This window comes from Primulina huaijiensis, chromosome 18, assembly GCF_012295235.1.
Source record: "Primulina huaijiensis isolate GDHJ02 chromosome 18, ASM1229523v2, whole genome shotgun sequence".
NCBI classification, from domain to species: domain Eukaryota; kingdom Viridiplantae; phylum Streptophyta; class Magnoliopsida; order Lamiales; family Gesneriaceae; genus Primulina; species Primulina huaijiensis.
The window spans coordinates 3,157,212-3,177,931 of record NC_133323.1 but is presented as its reverse complement, the minus strand read 5'-3'; the positions used below and the strand labels follow the sequence as shown (position 1 = coordinate 3,177,931).

Here is a 20,720-nt window from a genome sequence, read left to right as displayed (position 1 = left end):
CAGCCTTACTTTTTAACTTGTGTTTTTTCCTTTTTTTTAGATTTCAAATATTTTCTTTATTCCCATGCAAGAGTTGTATTTGCTATTTAGTTTAAATTGTATTTGAGTTAGCTAATTGGATTCATTAGACTTGGGAAACGGCTATGTTGTCGAATAATTTTGCTTGATTAATTAATAAAATATTTCACTCTAATTATAATAACAATAATTTAAAGCTTAAATGATGATGTTAATGCATCAATTTATTGCTCTAATTTCACAATTAATGGTCTTTCAGTTTTTATTCTAATTTTTATTATGACATAATAATTGCCCACGTTACGTTTGTAGTCACCCTTTTAAACAGAAATAAATAAATAAGAGGAGAAAAGAATAACTCATTTTTCCCAAAAAATTATAAGTTCATATAAAATAAATAAATAAGAGGAGAAAAGAATAACTCATTTGATTCCAAAAATTATAAGTTCATATATATTTCTCCTTAATTAATATCGAAACAAGGAATATATATTAATATCATCAATACGGACATATATCTCATTTTCTTTGGAATTGATATGATCGATTCATCGGAAGTACATAAAGATATTGGCCTTTTCAAACACTTCAATGTGATTAAAAATTTTATTTGAGGCCAAAGAGGTGTCCGAGTTGCAGTAAATAATCGTTTGACTAATAATAAAAAAAATTTGATTATCCTTATCTACATTTTATCAAACGATTTTGTCACTTAATACTTGTCCAATATGATTTATTTGGCGTGATTTACATACTATTGCTTAGTCCGAGGTTGTCCACATATTGAATAAAAGCTGCAAATTTTTTTAAAAAATTTGATATATAAATAATCTTTTAAACATAGAATTTTAATTTAATTCTCATTCTTCTCAATTAATTTAATTTTTCAAGATTGTCCACAAAATCTTGAAATGGGAAGTTGGTTAATAGTTAGGAGTTGGTCAACAAATATAACTTTGCTCTCTCAATCCTAGCTCCTGCATGAACATGCAAATTTTTGAGACTCTCTTCTTGAAACTAATCAATTCCCAAGCTTGATCTCATGTCAAAACTCTTCTTTCTCCGCCGCCACCTCCTCCTTGTGGCAGCCATTATCACCATCAGTCTCGGTCTCATGTCGGTCACAGAAAGTACCCCTCCAGTACCCTCAAACCCACCATCCCAATCACCCTCTCATCCACCAGTAACACGACTTCCACCTCCAGTACTGCCACAAAACTCCTCCTCAATAAGGACGCCTCGGCCGCCGTCGCCCTCGCCTGCAGGGTCTACGCCGCCTGCTGATACTCAAGAAAATCAACTGAGCAAGATAATCGACGCCCTGATCGGGGCCGGCGACTTCGCGGGTTGGGCTAACTTGCTTTCTTCTACCGACCCTTCGTCTCTCCCACTCACAGCTACGCTCTTCATCCCAAGCAACGATGCCATATCCCAGTCCCAGCTCCCTTCCGCCACCTCTAACCCTTTTCTCATACCATATCACATAGTCCCGCAGCGCCTAACTTTCTCCGAACTCAGACAATTCAAAACTCACACGCACCTGCCAACTCTGCTGCCCTCCAAATACATTCTCATCACCAACAATTCTCCTTCAAATTTCACTGTTGATGACTCGCAAATCACGCATCCTGATATCTTTGTGAACCCCGCATTCTCCCTGCATGGCATCAAGAACGTTCTTGATTACTCTCTCTACGGCGACAATGGTCTTCTTTCACCACCCAAGGAAAACAATAAGAAGTCCCCAAGGCCTAAATCTTCGCATGTACCACCAAAGGGTTCAAACAAGAATTTCTCAGGGGAGGTTATTGTTGATCTTAGCTCCAGCGCAGCATGCTCGTGCACTGATTTTTTAGTTATCTTTTGTATCATTTGCACCGTTTTTGCATCCAAAAATCTATGAAGTTAATCACATATCATAGAAATGTAGCAGTAACAAAGCGTCATGGATTCTTGATTTGCTATTATTCTTTTAAGTCAAATTTTTGAATGTCATGTACGCATTTCTTTGGTTAATATAATATGATATATTTTCAAGAATTTAATATTTGAGATGTGATATGTCAGAAGTTCAATGACTTGAGGTAGTTTCATTTATTTACCACAACTATCGTTTTTTCTGTGATGCATGTTATCTTATTTAGTGCATATTCAGTAAGAAGAATTTACTTGCAGACTGTTCATTTCTATAAGATATTTGTAATTTCTATAAATGAAGCAGACTGTTCATTTCTATAAGATATTTGTAATTTCTATAAACGAAGCATCATACGTAATATGCATAGTACTAATAATTCAATCAAAAAAATCATCAAATAAAAATTTATGTATATTAATAAATCAATCGAAAAAATCATCAAATAAAAAAATATTAGAGCAGCAGCCATTTTAATCTTCCGCTCTGCCCGACACAGGCAACCAGGCTTATTAGCAGAAGAAAGATCGGCTCAATATTTAGAATACAATTTTGAAATTATTACAAGCTAGATTCGATAACAATGTTCTCTAATCTATACAAAAGTCAAAAGCTGTGTCGGTCATTCACTGAAGATACTTGGAGAAAAAAATCAATTCTAAAATTTGTATCAGCTAAACCAGGAACTTTCCTTATTTATACCAAGGTTGAAAAGAATGAGATTTGGCCACTTAACCCCAAAAAGAATGGTGAAATGTTGAAGATTTGCTGCTTCAATTATTTCTTTATCGTTTGGATCTCCTCTGTCAGTGTTTCAACAGCCACTCTCCATAGATGACTTCTTGATTCTTGACACAATATTCTGTGCATTACTTCCATCTCTTCAGAATCAGCTTTCCTCAATAATCTTCTGAATACAGGCCGTATTTCATCATCAGACAAAAAATTATGACTACCTAGAGTTGACCTGTCAGAAGATTCCTGCAAGGCCGAGTCAGTTGCATAGCTCGCTGCTATTTTTCCCACTTCACCGAACCTTGTTTCTGAGGAGTTCTCAGTTAGGAGCTTGTGACTCCAGTATTTGACGCAACAGTGATGCGGATCCAGAGCCTCAATTGCCTGAATATATTCTAATTAGCATTTTGCCATTTTCTTGAATAATCAAATTAACACCGTAACCATATTATTTCTTGGTCAGTTGGTTGAGATCTCAACGAAAGATCTAAAAAATTGAGAAGCCAGATTTACCTGGATGATGGATGAAGAAAGAAATCCAAACATTTGAAGACCGTCCACTTCACTAACAGGCTGCAACGGAGACAATCCTTGCTTCCATAGGCATGCCTGCACCATAATTTCTTGGTTAAGTCTCTGAAGCACCATTTCCCAGCACCCCTGTGCTGACATGTTCGTAAAGCTCTCGTGTGGATGCTCTTCCAGACTAACCTGACAATTGATATTTTCTATCATAATGGTTGTTGAAGCGAGAGTAACAAAAGGTAAGGTTCATTTAAGACTTGGAACCTAGGAAGATTACCTTGAATAGGGGGCCTAGGAATCCACCATCCAGGATTTCTGATGTATAGATACTCCTAATCATCGGATTTAAAATGTTAAAGAATTTCACCCGGCTTTTATATCCTGTACAGGTCATTCATGACTCACAGTAAGAACCATGTTAATAATTATGGAATACTGTACACATTCAATAAATTTTGTCCATTACAAGTGTATACTGGACACATACCTTTCGTGAATATGAAAGCCTTGTTGCACCACTGTTTTCCACAAACAACAGAACCAAAAGTTATAGGTTCAACGCATAAGTCAAGCCTCTCTTCAGAATCTTGCCCAACCTCAGAAATCTTGTTTGTTAAATGCTCCTCCAGATCGTTTTTCAATAAGCTATTGAACGGAACACTTGAAGATGGACCTGTATTTCTTGAACTTAGAGGCCCACCATCATCTGAAGCCACATTCGATTCAGATGAGTAACAATCACTCCCTCTATTTATTCTCTCCTCTTCCTTGGGGTGGTGAACTCCATGTTCATATTTGCCTCGATCCAGCTTGTCAAAATCATAGTTTTTATCAGTTAACAATGTCACCTGAAAGTATTTGGACGACCATATTTTGAGAGCATTCGTGCATTCCTCCAGTGCCTCGACCAATGTGCTCAGCTCATCAATGGTGTAACGGAGGATGAGAAATCTGTTGTCTGGTTCACAGCAACATATGAGATTTGCATGTTTAAGGCATGCAAATTTTTTCGAGGAACAATTGCAAGAAGCTGCAGTTAGATGCAAGTCATAAAAGCATACAAAGCATTCCCTCTGTGTGTTCAGATCAAGATACTTTTCCATCTTCTGAAAGCTGGTAACTTGTGGAAGACACTCGATTCTTTTCTTCTCTAAATGAACCCTCCTCTAAAATTCAAACAAAAGAGTAATAAATATCATAGATATTAAACAAGGAATCAGACATACATAAATTCAATTTTTGCCACTTTACCCTAATAGCCTCAGTAAGTTTCCCATCCTTTCCACACACACTTTTCCATCTCAAGTTGTCCGAGTTTTCTTGCTTGAGAATGGAGATCTCCCAGAGAGCCTGGATAGCTTTCTGGGCTGCAGCCACCATCAACTTATCATGTGACAATGACGTTTTGCGACACTGTTTACTATAGAGCTCAACTGCATTTAGTCCATGCTGTAGCCAATCCACAGGAGCCACGTTTACCGCCTCAGCACAGTTAAAGCCACAGTTGAATCCACAGTGATAAGCTCTTGGAAAGGTAAGAACAAATTCCCCAGATTTCTGGACCACTCGATACACGGGTACACCTTCTGACTTCAAAACTGAAGGAGACAACTGAGTGACCTGCCACAAGTGGTGCTAAAGTTTTACACGATGTAGCATAAAATTATGATGATGCCAAAAGAAAAGGACATGGAGGATTGTGTTTTACCAATTCATTAAGTAAATCAGGTTGTTCTTCAAAGAGATCTTTTAAGTGTTTCCTCATAGCATCCTCCAATGCTGAGGCTTGACTTCCAGGCACCCCATACCAAATTTTTGGATCCCCCCAGTGGAGATAGTTCAGAGAGTAGAGATGGTGGTCTTCAACATGCTTTTATCACATAAGAACCATCATATACATAAGAATCAGGCCGACATACAAAAGTAACAACACATAGATGGTAAGTTATTGCAGAGAAAATAATTTACCCAACAAAATGACGAGAAGCACATTCCAATATAAAGCCATGGTACAACTACCCCAGAGACGTGCTCTTCAAAATTCAGAACTGATCCCGGGAGAAGTGAGAAGTTATTCAAATTCCACCCAGAGCTCACGTATTGATCTATCTTAGAGTCTGTTAATGATGATGATTCTTTAGGGAATCCACTCCCCAATGTTCCACTTTCCAAATCAGCTCCATAGTATACCTATGGTTGTCACACAAACCATATATTACAAGGATCTGAAAAAAGGTAAAAAAACATGGTTAAATTTAGAGTTTTCTTACCTCAACTTCATCCGTAGGCTCCTCAATGATCCTCCAATACTCTCCTTCAATGTCAGCAACTGATGGAAACCCCTTCTTAACCTGTCCAGTCTCACTAGAGCATTCTTGAGTTATGTTGTGCAATCCAAAGTACGATTCTTTAAATTCCTCCGCAAATTTTTGAAAATCTTCAAGGGTAAAGTCTGGCCCCGATTGAAAACCAAACTTTTCTTCAGTATCACATGCAGCGAATGATTCAGAACTTTCAGGATGAGCACGTCTCCTCGGTCTAGTGTTAAAGAGCCTCCGCTTTTTTCTCTTTGGCTTTAGTTTTTTCTTCATGGGCTCTCTATTCTGAAGGAGATCTACTTGTTGAATTCTTGTAGAAAATGTTTTGTGCTGCCAGACTTTCTTATCTTTTAGGGGACAAGGAGGACTCCAAGATGTAGGAGGTACAATTTTGCAAATGCCATATGCCTCGGCTGTGGACCTTATGCTCGCTATATAACCAAGGGTATCTTGGAACTCCTAAAAATTGAAGAATATTTCAACTTCATATCAGGTACAACAATATAGAAACAATATGATCTCTATTTCAGAGTTTAAAGAAAAAATGAACCTCAGCAGTTGGATAGAATACTGGAGCTTCTTCGATTAAGGGTCTACATGCTTCAAAAGGAACCCATCTTGCAGATGCCTGCTTCAGTGACATGAATATAATGCTTTTCAGAAATTTGAAAAACTACGAAAAACTGCTCTTCTGATTAACATAAATAAATTTATCGAAAATAACTGAAACAATTATGGAGGAAATGGTCATTCTGCCACTCTTGCACCTGTCCATTCCGTGGACTGCCATGACTCTTTTTGCTGTCATCATTTTTCGGCATGTTTCTGGAATGCTGCCCCTGGAAGAAAACTATTATGAGTATTTAGCAATTCCAGATTCTAGAGAAACCGAGCAATGAAAATCAAAACCCGAATTACAATGGAAATATGAGTGGGGAAAACAACATGTAAAATATAAAATGATTCATCAGGGTAAATTCTGCATGATTCAGGTGATGGCTCAAACCTTCATTCTCATGATGATTCAGTCACTAGTTGAAGCCTATGTTAGCAGCAAAAAATCGTGCTGATGGATGGTTCAGGCAATGCAGTAAGAATGGAAAATATAGATTCTATACACGGAACCACTTGTGGTCAAATCTGAAACAATAAAAAAATTAATTGCATGTTTTAATCGAGATGGTTAACCGGGATCATGTGTGTAGGCATCGAAATTTTGTTTTAGCAAATCTCTGCCTTAGCGATACCTTTTCACTAATCAGCCACGATACTGATCTGTTAAGTCTAATTATCACCTACCTGCCCTCTATTTTCCACTGTCACGGAATAATGAAACAAATTTACCGTGAATAATCAATTTATCCCGAGATCTCAACCAGATTATAAGCTGAATATTCAATAACTTGAGCAGTTTACACCACAAAACACACAGAACAATCGAACACTAAAGACATGTGTTTCCTTTGTAATATACTATACAAAATCTAGAAAGACAATGGAAGATATCAGATTTGCACATATGGAAATCAACTGAGACCCAAATCTTTGAAAATCCTTATATGTACATACAATTCTTGAAAAAAAGGAAAACCAAATTGTAACTGTAAAACCAAACAATTTCTACTTTTTCTCCCATTCATTATGCCCTAAGAAGTATCAAGAAATCTTCCAGTAAAATATCATAAATCACATCAAGAGATCATAAAGACTAATTATCCAAGATCCTCCAGGCAAAAGGTAATTTCTATTCAATCCCAGAATGAACACGCAGATAAAAATACCTTTAACTCAAACAAACGGGTGAAAAATCAAATCTTGAAGGAGAGATTAAATATTTAACCACAACATAAAGGATGGGGGAAATTAAAAGCAATTTCACAAACAAAAAAATGGCATTCAAATACATTAATGATGGTGAATAAAAACAAAGGGATTCACAGGCATGTTCTTTTTAATGGGAATTTAATTACTGCGCGGACGTTGACAAGTATTCAAGAAGATGAAAACATGAATGCGAGGGTTACCTCAAAGCGACAGCTCAAGAATTCCACGTTGTAACCCAATTCTTTTTTCGTTGTTTTTCACTTGAAAAATATACAAAATAGATTTGTTAAATCTTATTATAATATTGCTATAGAAAAAAAGTTGTTGAAAGAAATCGAGGAAGTTGGATCCAAATGTATAGAGAGGAATGGGGATAGAGTCGTCGTGCGTGTGGGAAAATCAAGAAACCGAATGGGAATCAAATTGAAAGGGGAAGGATCCACGAATCCTTAATTTACTGCGTTTGTGTGCCTCTTGAATTGCTAACTAAAGTACAATTTGGGTACAAGATTCTCTAATGATTGGCATCGTGGTTCGTGCTTGGTGCAAGGGTGACCAAAATAGAGAACCAAACGAAAGGTTTAATTTGATTTTTAGTAGATTTTGGTTTGAATTGGTTTTCAAATTAATTTAATGGAAATTTTTGGTTTAGTTCTAAAGTATTGATTTAAAAAATTCAAACCAAACTGATTTAAATTATGTTTAAAAATAGTCAAAAAATTTATTTAAACAAAAATTAAAATTAATTATTCAAACGCAGAACCAGGTCAAATAGAAACCTAAGTTTGGTTTTTAATCTTTAATTATTTGGTTTGGTTAGTAATTTTGTTAAATGGGTGATATTGGTTTGATTCGAATTTTTATCATAGATCGGACCAACTCGTTTTGCTCGACTCTAATTGGTACAACCATTAATAGAGTAATAATATTAGGCAAATATCGTTGTACGTTACATGAGTAGTAATGTGAAAAATTATATAAAAATATTGTATGAATGTAGGATTTTACACCAATGTATTTTTAAAATCAAGTGCATTTAATTCATGTATTTTTAAGACTCAAACATATTTATCGCATTTGCATGGGGTTTTAAAAAAAATCAGGTTTCAAATGTAATTAATTTTATACAAGGCTTTTCTATTTTTTTATTTTTGTGAGAGTGCTGATGCAATTTTCCCATAATAAATATATAGCAGTGTTCATTGAAATGAGATGCATGCATATACATTTAAAAAATTGTGTTTGATGCAATTATTGTCTTTAACAGATAAAACAATCGAAACATGGTGTTTGAACTGTTGTACGATTTAAAGTATTTGAATTATACCGTTACTACCAGCAGGAACACTTATTGCACTTAACGATATCCCTCTCAATAATTATACTTCCTACAATGATGTAATCAATGAGAGTCAAACCCGTGACTTAGACTCTGATACTAATTATAAGACCGAGTGCATGTCGCTTTACCAAAAGTTGTAACTAGATCAAATCAGATAGTTATTCAATTTCAGAAATCCACAACTCAGCTTTTTGGCTCCTTCAGTACCACTATAACGAGATGGATACATAGTATGAAAATGGGCAACTAACTCATCCATCTTAAGTGTTTAGCAGCTTGGTCAACATTGGTATCATTAACATCATTATGAGGTATATCACGTCTCCGACCACGACCTGTAACAATAAGAATCTCATCATGTCCTTCCATTCCATTCTATAAAATATAACAATTAATAAATAGAATTGAAGCAAACAAGCACGTAAACACATAACCATTTACACAAAAAAACAACGAACATTTTAGTGTCAAGACTCAAGTAGAGCAACTGAAATATGATGCTTGATCTGCTGTACGGTTTAAAAAATTTGAGTTACATTGCTACCACCAGCTATAATTTTTAGTAAAACGGCAAGCACTCGATCTTAGAAATTGATCAAATCATTTTTGCATAAAAAACTAGATATTATATTAAAATTAAGAGTATGTATTTTGTGAGACGGGTCGACCGATCAAAATCTGCAATGAAAATAAATACTTTAGACATAAAAAGTAATATATTTTCATAAATCGGTCGGAGATCCGTCTCACAAAATTAACTCATAAAACAATCTCTAATAGGTAACTTCGACTTTCTCTCTCGCACGATAACCACATTTTCTTCTTCTTGGATTCCGACATTTATATATAACTTTAAATGTCGGTTATTTTTTTTTATAATAAGTAACTTCGGCTTCCTCTCTCACACGATAACAACATTTCTTTCTTCTTGGATTCCGACATTTTTGTATAACTTTAAATGTTGGTTATTTTTTTAATTAAAAAAATGATTTTTCTCTATATGTGTTCTTATTTGGTTGGATTTTCTGTTTTTCTTCATTGATTATGTTTTTTATAATCCCATTGAGTTTTTTTTTAAGAATTAATGTTTCGATTTTTTAATTAGGGATTTTTCATACTTTTGATTTTTATGTAAAAACTGAGCAATAAATTGAATAAAGATTTGTGGCAGCTGATGGTGATTAGAGTTCTCCTTCCTTTTTTGGATAGAATATAATTTTCAATTCTATAATATTGTAAGTTTTCTTTATTTGAGCAATAAATTAATCACATTATATTTCAAATGAATTTTAATTGTTTTACTTTACGGTTTAACATATGAGAAAATATGTTGTTTTATTTGAGCACAAATCGGGTGTTCACGAACGAAACACGTGCTTAAATAAACAAATTTAGTGTCTCTACCCACAGTTTTTATCATAACAGAGATGTGTAAATAAGAATTTTTAACTAGTAGATGAATAAATAGCTCAATATTTGTTTCCTCTACATCAAACGCAAGTTGTGCAACTTGCAGTAATAGTGCAACACAAAATCTTAATCGATTCGGAAAAAATGATGAATTTGAATTATTTAGTGTTAGGATTAGATTTTGATGATTTTAGAGATGTGTCAGGCGCATGTCATGTCGTCAATTAGTTTTAAACATTAAATTGATAGAAAGATCAACTTAGTCAAAATTTATAAATGTTTAGGACTAAACTGAAAATACCAAAATATTTGGGACCAATCCGAAAAAGAGATAAAAACAAATAACACTGAATTGGTTCTTTCCCCGATGGAGAGTCCAAGACTTATACCTTGCCTTATATATATAATTTCCAAAGGAACAAAACCTCCCAAATTTGACTTGTTCTATATATATATGTGTGAAAAAATTGATTTTAGTATGCTATATATAATTAAACCAGAAATCCTATAATAAATTCTTTTGAATTTCAAAAATATTCACCAAATTTTCTACCCGAAATATCACTTCTGCAAAATACACTAATTTTTATCAAACAGAAAATTACACACAAAAACTCAAAAATAAAAGGCCATAGGATAAAATTGCTCTAATATTATTAAACTTGGCATAAATATTTATCACTCCCTCAAAAAAAAAAAAAAATTGCACTAATTTTACCAAATTTTAAAATACATGAATTTATTGCATGCTGAAAGTCTCCAGTAATAAACGGACAATATTTCGAAGTTCGAACTTGGGATTTTCATTTATGATGGTGCTGTTTAGTATATGCGTTAAAATCACATGCAATCTTTCCGCAATTGGATGCATTGACTTGAAATTCGATACATTCCCCATTGCCACTTAAAAAAATCATATGAAATTTATTCGCTTATTTGTTATTATTATTAGTAGTATTTATTTATGAATATATTTCTAATATATTATTAGTAGTATTGATTTATGATTATATTTCTAATATATATATATATATATATATATATATACCATAATTGAAAATAAACAAAAAACATTGAAATAAAAGGGTCGAGGAATTAAAGATCGATGATCAAGGAACATTGGTAGAAGAAACAAGCTTCTTATTTTTGTTGCTGAGTCTGAAGATGGAAATAATGGTGATGATGATCATGAGCAGGAGTCCGACGAGAGATGCAATCATGGCTGCTCGTCCTCGGTCGCAGAAGCTTTCGACTTTATCACATATTTTGTTCCACCGTGCATGAGAATTCCCATCCCTACCCAACTGCCCCATGAAAACTGCCGCACTTTCGCCGCCAGAGACAAGAGCCACGTTCATCTGGCCATAAGCAATTTCATTTGAAATCAAGAAATGAGAAAACACTACCTGAGTAGTTGATGAAAACTTGTCAAGTATTAATTTCAAATGTTTTGCTATACTTGGCATCATGTACATGTCTATTACATATCTCAAACAATTAAGTATATTTTGTAATAAAAAAGTATAATCAGAAAGAGTTGGAACAAATTTTAGTAGAAAATTTGAATTCTATTACCAAGTCCAAGATTGTAATTGCCAGAGGTGCACGTCCTTTCAAAACAAATTTGTATCGGATAAAGTTGACCACCAACATCAATAAGTTGTGGAGACTAGCGTTTCCATTAACAATCACAAAGAACCTACAACATCGAAAATCAAACCCTTACACATTCCATTGTATCAAAAATTTTCAAGCAAAATAATGATGACGTCAGTTGAGAAAGTCACAATTATTTTGTATGATAAGTGGGACCAGAAACATACACAAATGCTGGAGTGTGTTGAAATGTGGCCTTGACAGTAGCTTTAATAGACGTGGTTCCAAACGTAGCCACGATCACATTCTTGGTTTCTTTGTTAAGCGCCATTACCAGAGTGGCTGCTAATGTTGCAAGAAATGCTAGCAATCTCAACAAGGGAACTACCCAATCCACCCTTGAGCTAGGGGTCGGATCTCCGTCGGAACCAACCTCAGGTCTTTCAACTCCTTCCGAAGCCATTATTAGCATTAGATAGATGATAATGTAGACGATGTATAAACGTATTTAAAGATCCAATTTATTTGACGTTTGATTTTTCTCCTCCTTTTTTTTTCGTTTGTTTGGCTAGCTAATGATTAGTACTTCCTGTTTGTTGTATTAGTTGTTGGGAAAAGCGTTGAAGTAGACGTATGTTTAGGTGAATCTTGATTGGAAAAAGAAACGACAATATGGATTCTTACATTGTGCAAGATTTGCAGCAACTGTATCGTTATTTAATTATATTTTCAGAGAGAGACTATGTTTCGGTGTTATAAGTATTACCCCTTGAAATAACCCACAAATCAAAAAACTTAAATAGTTTCATCATGTAAATAATTATTGATACACAAAAACATTTTCGGTAACACCCCGCCCATGGACTAATCCCTTGCATGGTATGGATTTAACGTTTTCAATTACAGCATGCCTGGCACCGTACTTTTCTTTTCTTTTTTCTTAAGAAATGAAAAAAAGCACTGATCACATAAATTAAACTAATCATCATTTTTTAATACCCCCCATTTGTGATGACTTTTTGTTGTTTTCTGAAAACCATACACCTCGATGCTAATTCACTCTACTAAGTTGCTGACTCAAATCAAATTCTTCAGTAACATAATTACAGAGCTGTAGATTCAAAAGTTCCATAAGTTCACCCAAATAGTAAAGAAATTTCAAATTTCTTGATTAACTTTACAAATAATTTTATAATCCCAGATATATCGTAGCCAATATATGCACAAGTTCTCTATAAAACTTGCTTGGTTCTCCCACTTCATTGCTATTTCTCTATGTTGTCACTCCAACAACAACATTGCTCACCTATGGCAATATAAAAAATTATATAAGCCCAAGTGTACATAAACAGCAACATGTACTGTAGACTGCGAAGTAAAAATGAAATATATGACAAGCAATATGAAGAACTCACCAACTTGCCACTTTCATCAATTGTCGTGGGATTCTGCACGACAACAGTTTGATTCTGAGTGGGGACTCTTGCCTGTAGCAAAAAGGGAAGTTAAAAAAAAATACTGCCTAATCAGGCATCGTATCAGTGCAACACATGTATGAAACGTGAATCACCAAGGAAGTAGATGGCTCTGATGCTGGTCGAGAATTCCCAACACTTTGATGCACCTGAAGGTATGACCTTGTGTCATCCATCTGGAAAATAGACAAATAAGGAACAATAATATCTAGATTAATTACAGAATTTGGGAGAACCTGGAGCTACGGTTAGTATTAGAGGCTAACCATTGGTTTGTTTAGTTTGTTTAAAAGATAAACGAGGGACCAGTTACCGCAGAAAATCCAATCATTTGTAAGCTGTGTTACATGTTCCCCACACAATTCAACTCACTCCGACTACCTAGAAGTATGAATCTTTCTTCAACTTTCAGTTTGCACACTCTTTGTCAATAAAAATAGAACAGGTATTCATTAACTACAGCATATTAGTTGGCCAATTTCTTGTGGATAGCTAAGCAATCCTGTAGAGAGGAGTGCAGGAAGGGGAAAGGCTCAAGTTTCAGTTGTCAGCTTTAGGGAGAGAGTAGAATTTAGATTTTAACTGCACAGTGTACATAGAAAACACAGTGGTGAAGGGTTACCAACATTGACATTTGTAATATAGTGGCAGATCGAACATTTAACTGATGGAGCTCCAGCTGGATACATCAGCATAATGCGGCAGTTTCCACAATTGACACGAGCTACGTGATTAGGCATTGGTGCCGCTGCTGCAAATCCATAATATAGAGATAATCAGTAAATGAGAAGAAAAACTAGGATAACAAATTCCACGGTCATATACATCAGCGAGGAACCAACATTCAAAAAGAAGGATTCTGTTGCAGCAAAGACAGCAAGAAAACTATCGATGGGGTTAATGATTAAATAATAAGAGGATTGGGTATCATTATGAAAATTACGATTCATTAAATTCGTACCAGGCACCAGGTTCACTGTATGACAGCAAGAGCATCTGACGCTGGTAGCCCCCTGTGCATGCATGAGCAAAGTCCGGCATCCTCCACATATTAATTGAGCCATATCCATACCTGCGCTAAAAAAGAGAGTCCATGTTGAATATCATCCAAATTCAGTTGCAATGCAATGTCCAACTCTTCCTCACCAGTACAATCAAGGAGAAGAATCTCAGGCATTACCAGTTGGTAGCACAGGAGTAACCATATTGCATATTGAGCAGCGAACATTTGTTGCTCCTCTGGGATAAAGTAGGACAGTCCTACACCCACCGCACACGACCTGGCTCTGCATATCTATCGAACTCAAAATTTTCAGGATAAAAATCAAATTTTTTTAGAATCGGCAATTTCTTTATTTTTCTTAACCACTTTCCGGAAAAGTAACCATCATAAATCATAGACTTGTAATTTCCAGGAATTTCAAATAATATATATCCAATCACCAACAGAAATAAATGATTTCTTAGAGAAATGATGCGGCCAGAGATAGGTTTTTTAACCTTTTGATGCAAATAACTTTTCCTAATAAAAACTGCAGAATGAAAAAGATCTTTCAAAGGAATTTCACACAACCCGCCAAAACAGAAGAAGATATTCATCTCAGGACATCACCGTCTTAAGATTGTTCAATAATCTTGCACAGAGCATAAAAAATTAACCTTTTCAGGAAACAAACTCTACAGGATTTAATAGTTATTCCCAACCTTAACCGAATTATTGTACCTTACAGGAGGAAATCACGACGAGCAAACAAAAATCTGATGATTATAGAAAGAGAAATCGTTGATTCCACTAAAATCAATGTATGGGGAAGGTCTGCAACAAAATCATTGATGAATAAATAAAAATCCCAATCAGATCCTCCGCGATTGGATTAAATAGCGTTGAATTTTCATCATTCTCCGTTGAAATTTTCACAAGCTCGTGGTTGACAACCTCAACGGAGAACAAGGCTTCATATTAAAATATCATTATCCTCGTATTTATAATGAATTTTCTAAAACTATAAGTTTGACTTTTGCACGCGGTTTGTGGAACTTGAACCACGACCACACAACATTTCCTAAAAATACAAATTGATATTTTTTAAATATTATTTTTAAAAAAATTAATTTGAAAATTCTGATATATCAAAAAATATAAATTAAAACAATATATTGACAAAAAATAACTTAACTTGCATAATCAAAACTTAAATTTGAATATTTTTATGATTAAAACACAAAATATGCAAACTTAAAAAACTATTTTTGTTATTTTCCCTTTTCTTTAAATACATACACCATAGATTATGTGAAAAAACTTCGAATGATTAATAATATATGAAATAATAACAGTATATATATACATAAAAAAAACAATGTTGTTATTATTAAATTTTATTTTTTGCTATTTGTACTCCATTTATGAATTAATTTTACATATTAAATGAAGTGTAAATAATATAAAATAAAGTGCAATATCATTATCAGTCAAAAATATATAATAAAAAAGTGAGATTTGAGATATTGCCTAGGATCTCACATATATGTGTTATATTTTATTTTGATGAAAGTATCAAGTTGTTATATATCCAAACTAGAGCTTAAACTCAACTTTGCTCGATTGGCAAATAATAAGTACTCAAAATCGAGTTGGAAAGGCTTGGTGGTCCGGCTGCTGTCTTCTTAACTCGTAAGTTTCAATATGAAAATTATAATAACAGAGGAATCAATAAAGATTATCAGATGTAATAAAAATGTATGCATCATATGATGTTTCAGAGTAAGCAATGGATTCTACAGTTTCATTTATTATATTCGTCGAAGAGACGCCAGCCTTTTCTCGAGGTCTTCAACATCAGCGGATGTAGCAGAACTGAAAAATTCACACAAAAAGCATTTACAGCAACCTATATAAGAGTTGCCTTCAAGCATCATATTAGTTTTGGGGTGGAGAAAAAGTCCAAGAAACGAAACAAACAAGGTTGGAATGCTGTGATTTCAATAATATGGAAGAATCCAGACACAAAAAGACGATGATTTTTAAATGAAAAATGGAATGTTGCTCCAAAAAATGACATACCTGGGAGCATTTTCAGCTTTCTTTGATGCGATACGCCCTTTTGGAGCTGAAGATAACTGTTACTCAAAGAAGGTGGGTAATCAGAGTCCAGGACTTCTCTTTTATTCTCGTTTCTTTCAGTACAGTTTGTGGCAAGAATGTATGAGAGAACTTGATGTGAGAAATAAACTGAAACAAACCTGTGATGCAATGTCGACACCAATCTCATCAAGCACCTGGTTCGTAAGTTCTTCAGTCTCTTCCTCGGCCTCATCTTTGTCTAACGTCTCATCAATCGCATCTGACATCATTTCAATCTGAAAGGAAAATCAGTTTGGTAAAATATGTTATCTTATTGAAGAAAAGGTCTAGCAAGAGATTAACCACAGCAAAGAGGGAAATTGGCAAACATAGATCAACAAACTTTTTACCAGAGTCTAAATTTTTTATTTCAATATGATATTTTTTCAGAAAATGCTCATAAAGAAACAAAGTAACATATAGCAAAAGCCTGGGGAATACATAAAATTGAAAGTTTACCGTCAGGTCCATCTGCGCTGCCTCTTTCTGGAATTCTTTGATCATTTTAGTTTGTTTTACAGGTTCCATTTGCTAAAAGAAAAGGAAAAAACAAATTAATTAATTGAATATATGAAAATCTCATTTATATTACTTAAAACAGAAGCAAAAAATCAGTAGAAATGCCTACCTTGTTCATGGCAGTCATGGCTTTGGTTGCACCCTTCATACCAGTTGATATTGAAGTACTGGCATACAACGCCTACACATGTGGTAAAAATGTTAAGAACACATGAGAAGCACAACTATACATTAAGAAAAAGAGGGTCTCCAAATGATGTAATGTTATCATTTCCAAGATTGATATTTACCCAAGGTCATAATGCTCACCTGAGTATGAGTTGCCACACCTCTTATCTGGGCACGACTCCCTTGCAAGTTTGTTATTTGCTGCCGGAGCCGAACTAATTGACGAGCTAAGATTTTTGTGGCAGCCTGGTTTGTCAAGAAAATAGTTAGTGTTCATTATCTACTATTCAAAGCCATAGCGCAGTAAAAACTGGCATCCATTTAAGTTGAAATACGGCAACTGATTCTCACGCACATTCCCAGATTAACTTGCGAAATCATATGCATTTTGTGGTGTCCTTAAAGTGTACACAAAGAAAAGCTACTGAGACGAAATCTAATCGACCACAGCCTAGTATGTCAAGAAAAATGCAAGTTACTACAATTTAGCGTTCAAGATCTACTACTCAAAGCCGAAGTGCAGTGAAAAGGGGCATCAATTTAAGTTGAAATATGGCATCTGATTCTCACGCACATTTCTTGCATTTTCTCTGATTATCTCATGAAATTATATGCATTTTGCGGTGTCCTTAGAGTGAAACCAGAGAAAAGCTACAGAGACGAAATCTAATCGACCATAGGGGCGGAGCTACACGTTTTTATTTGGGGGGGAAAAATAAAATTTTCAAAAGATTTAATTATAAAAAATATAAAAATAGTTTCTAATATTTAGTCAAAATAATAGTAATAACAATGTTGAGGAATTGGAACATTCAAATCCAATGTCACATCAAGAAAATAAGATTTTATCATCGAAATCAATGCATAAGCTCCCAATTTTACATCAAAACACCATAATTTATGTGAACAAAATAGTAAAAAATATCATAAATCTCACTGTAAATTCCACATAACAAAAACTACATCAAAATATCTTAAATATAGCTTTAAAATTTATAAAATAAAAATAAACAAATGATAAATATTACTTACTGTATCACTGTTCTTTAAATCTACATAAGTTCTACAAACGTTACGAAAAAAGTGCGAAGATATTAGAAGAAATTGAAATCACATTATAATAAATTTTTTATTTAGGATCAGGAAGAAAATAATGAAAAATTAGGTCAAGAAACATGATTAAATAAAAATCTTGGAAGGAGAATATTTTTTATTGTTTATTATTATATTATATATCTATATTATAAATCGAAAAAAATGAATGCCGCCCCACCCACCAATTCCCATAAAGAAATAAAAGATTTTGAGGGGTGGAAGGATCAGCACTCCCAACCCCTCCCTGCCTCCTCCAGGTTCTGCCACTGATCGATCATGAAGCTACTATTATAGTATCAAAGAAGGTAACCCTTTGAAGAGTCCATTATAGAAATAGAAACTTGAAAGAACCATTAATAAATTCGTTAAAACTCACCTCATTTCCTGTTTTAGCCGTTTTCTTGATCTCTGCCACCAATTTCTTCTCCTAAAATAGTAGTTAACAACAAGATTTCTCGTAAGTAATATGACACACAAAAATAAATAAAGTTGACATTCAAAAGGGTCAGAAAGATATATCACTACGGGATAAAAACATACCTCCATTTGTAAAGATGCAATCTCACGTTCGATCCCTGTGATTCCACAGAAAATATCAACAGAGAAACTTATGCAGATAAAAGTAAAAGGAAAATGTAGATGCAGCATGTTAAGGAGTTGTGGTTCTTAATCCCATGTTGATAACTCGAAGGAATAGATTTATAACTGTCGGTGACAGCCGACTGAATCTTCCGCGCAACTTGAGAGACGAACTAAAACAAGAGAGGACAATATCATGCAAATATTATTTTGAACAACTCAATAGCCTTATGATACACGTTCACTAAGTGCTTCTCTTCCAAGTCATTATGCATTCTTCCTTTTTAAAAACATCTATAACTTCGGAATTGCCTGGGAATAGACTTAAAAGTCCTTGACACAGGTAGTTTAGATGCAAATCACATCGTTGTAATTTTATAAAGGCTTGATATAAATCTAACAATATCATCTTAAGTATACGACAACTATATTTGAATGATGTTATTAGATGATCAGTTAGTTTCTTGAAATTTTTTTCACTTCCAAACTATGCAAGATATATGAGTTTTCATTCGAAGAATCAAAATCATGGGTGCCAACAAACTCGTAGTGAAGAAACGCAAACTAAAAGTACCTCTCGTGGCAATCGTCATTTCCCTTTTGCTGGTTCTCAGCGCATCTGTAAAAGCATCAGTGTCGTCCGTCAAATTCTTCTGGCCAATTCTACACTCCCCAACACCAGAAACGACAAAAGAAAAAGGACTCTAAAAGAAAAACTTTCTTCTGAACAACAACAGTAATTTAAAAGGATTATTGTTAGGAAAAAAACTAGATAAAGTCATGACCACTCCAGTAGTCAAAAAGAAACAGTAGATCAGTCAAAATTGGTGAAAAATTTAACGACATAATTTATGTAGCACAATGAAGCAGGAAAAATCATACGAAAGTACTCGAAAATTTACCAATACCCATACTTAGAATTTTTTTTTAAAAAAAAAACATACAAGGGTTACCTTTAGGCGAAGTTTTCTTCTTGAAAATGCTGAGATTCATTCTCGTTGTATACTAAAACAGATGACTGGAAAAGGGTTTGGTGCCACCGAAACCCTAGAATAGGAAAGCACGCGTATTTGTAAGATCTGATAGAGAAATCTTCAGGGGTTTAATTGATTTTACTGATTTTGAGAGCAATTTTCTTTATTTCTCACTGTCAGCACATGGGAGGAGATGGTATTATATATGGCTAATCCAACGGTTAGGATTTAGTAGCCGTTGTAACTTTGTTGACTATCTATGGGCCACCGTAGTATCCCATTACCCATAGCTAAAAAGCCTTAACATCTATTCTTAAAAATCCAGCCCAGCCCATCCACGTAGAGTAGGGTCGTCTCAAAGGCCCAATAGCCCAGATCAGCGCTTGAACCAGTTGAAATATGATATATGCATCCTCCTAATCGTCGGTTTCAAGTGCGAACAAACCATATAAATTGAATCTTCACAGTTTTTATGGCTTGATTGATCTCTGGGTTAATTTTTTTAACTTGCATCTAAGTTTGTGAACGAAACATGAATAGTGTTTCAAAACGCAAGATTAAATGGGGATTATAGGAGATTAAACATAAATCAATAGTAAAACACAATGGTTTGATAGAAAACAAGAAACAAAAAATCAAATGAGTCTAATTGTTGCAGAGATTTACAGGATTTTTTTTAAATAACACGACTTTTATGGAATCGATAAATTTCTACTGAATTTTGCATGATGGTTTCTAAAGATTTTCACATAATCTTGATGATTTATTTTGCATGATTTTATTGACATTTATAAACTTTTTCATATAAATTTATGGATTTTGTAATTTTTGTTGTATTTTTTAAAAATTTTTTGAACTAGTACAGTTGAACATGAATAATTTTTATCTAAAATATTTTTTACTTATAGATTTAATTTGCAAAAGATAATAAATAAGTCGGTACTAAATTTATTGTAATTATACCTCAATTATTAAAATCAATTCAATATATTTATTTATTTATTTAATAATTTTAAAATATAAAAATTATTTTTATCCTTATTTCAGTAGATTCAATATATTTAATTTGCATTCCTGCCCCTTTGCTCATGCCAACCTTAAAA

At 34.0% G+C, this 20,720-nt stretch overlaps 4 protein-coding genes across 11 annotated transcripts; all 4 read right to left on the bottom strand.

The window, feature by feature from the left end:
- Window positions 1–2,379: 2,379 nt before the first annotated feature.
- Window positions 2,380–7,788, bottom strand: LOC140964465 (lysine-specific demethylase JMJ18-like). 7 transcript variants are annotated; one of them, XM_073424280.1, is made up of 13 exons: window positions 7,536–7,788; window positions 6,759–6,827; window positions 6,518–6,651; window positions 6,279–6,350; window positions 6,062–6,139; window positions 5,464–5,970; window positions 5,162–5,383; window positions 4,902–5,063; window positions 4,445–4,813; window positions 3,681–4,359; window positions 3,471–3,574; window positions 3,182–3,379; window positions 2,380–3,052 (listed from the first exon to the last, which is right to left on the bottom strand). In XM_073424280.1, exons 3-13 carry the CDS (start codon window positions 6,527–6,529, stop codon window positions 2,711–2,713), a joined length of 2,745 nt encoding a protein of 914 aa, XP_073280381.1. In that variant the 5' UTR covers window positions 6,530–6,651; window positions 6,759–6,827; window positions 7,536–7,788; the 3' UTR covers window positions 2,380–2,710. The 7 variants fall into 7 exon arrangements, with proteins under 7 accessions (XP_073280381.1, XP_073280380.1, XP_073280382.1 ...); XM_073424279.1 differs by lacking the exon at window positions 7,536–7,788 and adding an exon at window positions 7,293–7,490; XM_073424281.1 differs by lacking the exon at window positions 6,759–6,827.
- Window positions 7,789–11,118: 3,330 nt separating this feature from the next.
- LOC140964483 (CASP-like protein 1B1) lies at window positions 11,119–12,523 on the bottom strand. Its single transcript, XM_073424316.1, has 3 exons — window positions 11,911–12,523; window positions 11,663–11,786; window positions 11,119–11,445 (listed from the first exon to the last, which is right to left on the bottom strand). The coding sequence occupies exons 1-3, from the start codon at window positions 12,153–12,155 to the stop codon at window positions 11,197–11,199; spliced, it is 618 nt and encodes a 205-aa protein (XP_073280417.1). The 5' UTR covers window positions 12,156–12,523; the 3' UTR covers window positions 11,119–11,196.
- A 209-nt stretch (window positions 12,524–12,732) lies between these two features.
- On the bottom strand, window positions 12,733–15,141 carry LOC140964484 (protein LOL2-like). Of its 2 annotated transcripts, none has more exons than XM_073424319.1 (7): window positions 14,882–15,141; window positions 14,339–14,452; window positions 14,120–14,230; window positions 13,785–13,909; window positions 13,254–13,334; window positions 13,099–13,170; window positions 12,733–12,989 (listed from the first exon to the last, which is right to left on the bottom strand). In XM_073424319.1, exons 2-7 carry the CDS (start codon window positions 14,448–14,450, stop codon window positions 12,957–12,959), a joined length of 534 nt encoding a protein of 177 aa, XP_073280420.1. In that variant the 5' UTR covers window positions 14,451–14,452; window positions 14,882–15,141; the 3' UTR covers window positions 12,733–12,956. The 2 variants fall into 2 exon arrangements, with proteins under 2 accessions (XP_073280420.1, XP_073280421.1); XM_073424320.1 differs by having other exon boundaries at window positions 13,254–13,307.
- A 723-nt stretch (window positions 15,142–15,864) lies between these two features.
- Window positions 15,865–19,789, bottom strand: LOC140964482 (vacuolar protein sorting-associated protein 2 homolog 2-like). Its single transcript, XM_073424315.1, has 10 exons — window positions 19,597–19,789; window positions 19,218–19,262; window positions 18,605–18,639; window positions 18,441–18,491; window positions 17,111–17,215; window positions 16,911–16,982; window positions 16,742–16,813; window positions 16,402–16,518; window positions 16,223–16,278; window positions 15,865–16,015 (listed from the first exon to the last, which is right to left on the bottom strand). Exons 1-10 carry the CDS (start codon window positions 19,634–19,636, stop codon window positions 15,952–15,954), a joined length of 657 nt encoding a protein of 218 aa, XP_073280416.1. The 5' UTR covers window positions 19,637–19,789; the 3' UTR covers window positions 15,865–15,951.
- Window positions 19,790–20,720: the final 931 nt, after the last annotated feature.